Source organism: Cottoperca gobio, unplaced genomic scaffold (genome assembly GCF_900634415.1).
Source record: "Cottoperca gobio unplaced genomic scaffold, fCotGob3.1 fCotGob3_311arrow_ctg1, whole genome shotgun sequence".
NCBI classification, from domain to species: Eukaryota; Metazoa; Chordata; class Actinopteri; order Perciformes; family Bovichtidae; genus Cottoperca; species Cottoperca gobio.
In genome coordinates, this window is record NW_021166921.1 from 66920 (window position 1) to 72368 (window position 5449).

The window sequence follows — 5449 nt, forward strand, 5'->3', positions numbered from 1 at the left end:
ATGGAAAACAAACATCGTGCACTGACAGGATTTAATCTTCGTTTTAAAAGAAAGAAAATAAATCTAAAATATTGTGATTTTAAAAATCTATCTCTCAGAGCTCAGGTACAACAGGTGATGTCCTCAGATGGATACAACAAACAATACGCCTCTTTCAGATACAATACATAACATTCACACGTTGGTGTTACATAAATGTCTTAATTCTGACATGACGGGACCATCAAGTATATATATATATATATACTTTATATATATATACTTTATATATATATATATAAAATATAATGACACATTTAAATAAGATTTAAAAGAGCAAAATAAAAAGATAATAATCTTATAAGTTTTAAAACATATTGTGCCGCTGAGCTCACCTGAGAACCTTTATACTTCCTCTCAACCCTTCACAATAAAAGCCCCAGACGTTCACAGAGGCAGCTGAAAGTCACTCAGCAGCTTCTCACTGAAGGAACTGAACGAAGCACACTTTGATCTTCAATCTATAATCTTCTGCGACTCAATCTCTGTGAAACTTTTAATGAACAAGTGTTGCAAATTTGCTTCGTTGGCGATATGAACAAGCTTTGAAACCTTCGCAGGCGCCGTCGTTCATTCATCATGCTGTGGAACACCTTTTATATCTTCATCACCACTTATTCTGCTGCAGCTACATGTAACTCAGCTTTATAAAGAATGTGCACACACACACACACACACACACACAACCACCTAAGGTGAGACCTGGTTGCCATGGTAACAGCCTCCACCTCTCTCCTGCTGTCAGTAGTGATGCAGGTCACAGATGGACACGCGTGTTCGAGTTCAGACTGAAAATGATTGTAATCACACACACACACACACACACACACTCTGCGACCTCGTCCAGATGGGCCGAGCGAGCGGAGCGTCACCAGAGGAGCGAGTGACTGTGGCCCCGACAGATTTTGGCCCCCAGGACCGTCTCCGCCCCCCTCCCCCCCTCGTGTGGCCTTCTGGAGAGCAGCCAGACGACGAGCTGCGTCTCTGCTGAGGGTCGACGTTCACCCCAGAATGTCACCGAGATCACGTAAAGCTGCAGAAGAAGTCGTGTAACTGCTGCTGGAAATCAGCCTCATTGCAAACGTTGACGTCTTCAGATGTTTCAGGTTTCTCTCCGTCACGTTTAAGTTTTGAGGAATCCTTATATTTATACTCATAACTGCAGTGAGACGTAAGAAGAAGGGCAGGTACAGGTGCACAAAGCATGGAGCGATCAGCTGCTCCAACTTCTTCACGCCTTCATCTGTCAACACATTTACACGTTTGAAATATCTCCCGACGGTAAATCCAACGTGACATGAACACAACAGTGTTTCGTCAGACTTCCACTGTGACCCCTTCTGCTCACCGTAGTTTGTGAGCTCATGGCTTCTGTAGGTTCATAGTTAGAACTGATTTTATTTTTCTGCTCCAAAGCGAATCCCTGAAGTTTACTTTGTATGTTCGTCTCCAAGACGGAAGTTAGAAATCTAAACCTGTGTAACTAAGTTACATTGTGAGCTTCTAGAAAACTAGTTCAGCAGAGGAACATACATCACTGTGACATATATCTAACGATCTAACGACATGTAATCTCTGCTGTCTCAATACGTCGACAGTGTTCAGTCCTCGCACGTGGCTTCACCTCTGGACCAGCCCATCATCTAAACGTTTGCATGACAGGCTGCAGGCTGGATCTGACTCTGTACTTGGTGCAGAAAGCACGAGCTGTCAGTTTCCAGGTTTCCTTCCAAATGTTTCGCACATTTTAACCGAATTTAGGGGTAATGGTTTATTGTGCTTCCTCTGGTCTCTGACTGCGATGCTGCCGGTGGATTGATTTGGTATTTCAGATGGCGGTTGTGAGCGGGAGCTGGGGCGGCCATGTTTGTGTCAATGCGACGTTCTTCATGTTTCCACCCTAAATAACATTTTCCCTCTAACGTATCAGACATATTTTAATCTTTTAAAAGCTTTCTGCTCAGCTGCGTCCGAGCTGAAGCTTTTATTTATGCTTCTTTTAGACAATACGCGTGTAAACGTGATGTTGACGTTCAATAAAACTACTTTACTGCATTAATACAATTTACTACATATTAAACGTTTAATATATTTAGTAAATTCTCTTATTATCTGACCTTCACTTATTGTTTCTGTGGAGTAAAGTTGAGTGAAGTGACCTTCAGGGACAGGAGGTGTCAGCTGAACTCACGGACTGACTCTCGCTCTCGGTGGTGCACTGACAGTTGATGTCCCCCTCATTAGAAACCGTCCTCACTGCAGAGGAGACGGGGACGGATGTGTGACGGGGGACCGCTGCCAGAGTTGAGTGTCTCTCATTAGAGCTGATAAGGACGGATAATAAATGTGAGATCCTCCTGCAGTCGCAGTGCGTGGGATGATCCTTCAGGCGCTGTGCTGTAACGTGCTGCTGAGAATCTATTGACTGGTTCTGATGAGGGGAGGCGGAGAGCGCCGCCGCCGGCCGCCGAGCCTTTCGGAACGTAAATTGTCGCCCTGTTCTGCCAATTTGGAGGAAGTATGAAGCTCCTGCTGCTCCTCAGTTTCCTCTCAGCTGGCAGGAGTCTCTGCCGCCTGCAGCATCGGCGTCAACACGCTGATGTTTACTCTGCTCGCATGTTCTTCAGGCTTCATCGTTCTCAATGAAGCTCAGCCGGTGTTGTTTTATCAAGTAGTGGGATGTTGTTAGCTTCAGTCCGTCACTGACTCTTTATTTTCTCTTTGCTGTGCAGAAGTAAAAGCAGAGAGGTCGTGTTAGCGTGACGTTCTCCACACTTCATATCGGACTCTTCTCTTTGTTTTCCATCAGTAGCGTCAGAGTTCAGTGAATCTGTGTCGTCCTCACTGTCACAACATCTTCACAATCTGGTTTCCATCAAATCTCATGTTTGTTACTACTCGTGCGTATGTTTATGTTTCACGTCACATGGTCGTTATTGTTTGATTGGCGGGTGATGGACACTGAAAGATGACTTTAAGTCTCTTTTTACCAAATATACCCCCCCCCCCCAAAGATACTGCAGTTTACCTAAAACAAAACAACAAGTTATTAGTGGTAAAATATTGATATTATTGTATTATAATTTGGGATATTTAATTAAATAAATGTAGACAAATAACTTTATAAAATTTCCCCTCTCATCCCTTTTAAACGGATTACAACGTAAACAATAAACAACGTAAACAACAAACAACTTAAACAATAAACAACGTAAACAATAACAACTTAAACAATAAACAACGTAAACAATAAACAACTTAAACAATAAACAACTTAAACAATAAACAACGTAAACAATAAACAACGTAAACAACAAACAACTTAAACAATAAACAACGTAAACAATAAACAACTTAAACAATAAACAACGTAAACAACGTAAACAACAAACAACGTAAACAACAAACAATGAAAACAATAAACAACATAAACAACAAACACGGTAAACAATAAACAACTTAAATAATAAACAACATAAACGACCAACAACGTAAACAATAAACAACGTAAACAACCAACAACGTAAACAATAAACAATGTAAACAATAAACAACATAAACAATAAACAACTTAAACAAACAAACTAAACAATAAACAACATAAACGACCAACAACGTAAACAATAAACAATGTAAACAATAAACAACATAAACGATAAACAACTTAAACAAACAAACTAAACAATAAACAACATAAACGACCAACAACGTAAACAATAAACAACGTAAACAACCAACAACGTAAACAATAAACAATGTAAACAATAAACAACTTAAATAATAAACAACATAAACGACCAACAACGTAAACAATAAACAACGTAAACAACCAACAACGTAAACAATAAACAACATAAACAACAAACAACGTAAACAACAAACAACGTAAACAATAAACAACTTAAATAATAAACAACATAAACGACCAACAACGTAAACAATAAACAACGTAAACAACCAACAACGTAAACAATAAACAATGTAAACAATAAACAACATAAACGATAAACAACTTAAACAAACAAACTAAACAATAAACAACATAAACGACCAACAACGTAAACAATAAACAACGTAAACAACCAACAATGTAAACAATAAACAATGTAAACAATAAACAACATAAACAATAAACAACTTAAACAAACAAACTAAACAATAAACAACATAAACAAACAACTTAAACAGTAAACAACGTAAACAACAAACAAGTGTCTGACTTCCATCAGGATGAAGAACACTTTATAATTAATATTAATAACTAAGAATATAAAATAATTAAATATATTTCTACTGTGTGGTGTTTGTTATGAAACATTAAATATGACCTGCAGAGGGAAACTGTGCTTCGTCTTCTTCTTCTCCTCCTCCTTCTTCTTCTTCTCCTTCTTCTTCTCCTTCTCCTCCTTCTTCTCCTTCTCCTTCTTCTTCTCCTTCTTCTTCATTCTCCTTCTTCTCCTCCTTCTTCTTCTCCTTCTTCTTCTCCTTCTTCTTCCTTCTCCTTCTTCTCCTCCTTCTTCTCCTTCTTCTTCTCCTTCTTCTTCTTCTTCTTCTTCTTCTTCTTCTTCTTCTTCTTCTCCTTCTTCTTAAAAATATATAGTGAAAATACAAATACAGGAATATTCATTAGATTTTTTTATCCTTTATTTGTGCCTCATGACTTATTTAGGATTATATTTAAACTTAAATGAAATGTTTTCTTGGTGTGTCTTTAGTGAGGCGACAGCAGGACGTGTTTTCCTTTAGTTTTATTATATTATATTATAAACACAAACATCTCGGACGCTACAGAAGCAAAACAGCTCCAAACTCTCCAAATCGTAAAGTGTATAAAACATTTATTTGTGTCAAGCCTTTAAAAACTCCCTTCTCTTCTCATTGGCTCTCAGCCATGTCAGTCAGTGGGGGGCGGGGCCTGAGGAGGGGCAGACTGATGATGTCACGGTCACATGGATCCTCATGTGGTGCAGAAAGCAGCAGAGGATGACAAAGCTGAGAGAGAGCTGCTGATCACACACACACACACACACACACACACACACACACACGCTCAAACACTCCATGTCTGGATTATAAATATGTATTTTGTGATTTCTGCCATGAAAGGTAAGAGTTACAACGCTGTGTGTCTGTATTTTAATGTGTGTGCGAGAGACTTTCATGTTTATTATTTTCATCTTTTGAAGTTTTGTGAGTTTCCTGTGTGTTCAGTAACATCACACACACTCAGTGTGTGTGTTGGGGAACTGGTTCCAGTGTTGAGTTGTGTGTGTTGCTGTGTTTACTGTGAACACGACACCTCCTCAGCCTGTAAACACTATTTCAGGAGCTGACTGTAGGATTAATTGCACTGTAAAGGAATGTGATACGAGAGCAGACGAGGTGAGTGTGAGGAGGTGAGGAGGAGGAA

General features: G+C 39.2%; 1 protein-coding gene across 2 annotated transcripts in view; it reads left to right on the top strand.

The window, feature by feature from the left end:
* The first annotated feature begins 5023 nt into the window (after window positions 1–5023).
* LOC115005510 (nuclear receptor ROR-alpha A-like) overlaps window positions 5024–5449 on the top strand; it is a 19398-nt gene continuing 18972 nt past the window's right edge. For both annotated transcript variants that reach the window (XM_029427360.1, XM_029427361.1), the window contains exon 1: window positions 5024–5145. In XM_029427360.1, coding sequence (XP_029283220.1) covers window positions 5118–5145 — 28 coding nt within the window. In that variant the 5' untranslated portion in view covers window positions 5024–5117. The remainder of the gene's footprint in view (window positions 5146–5449) is intronic.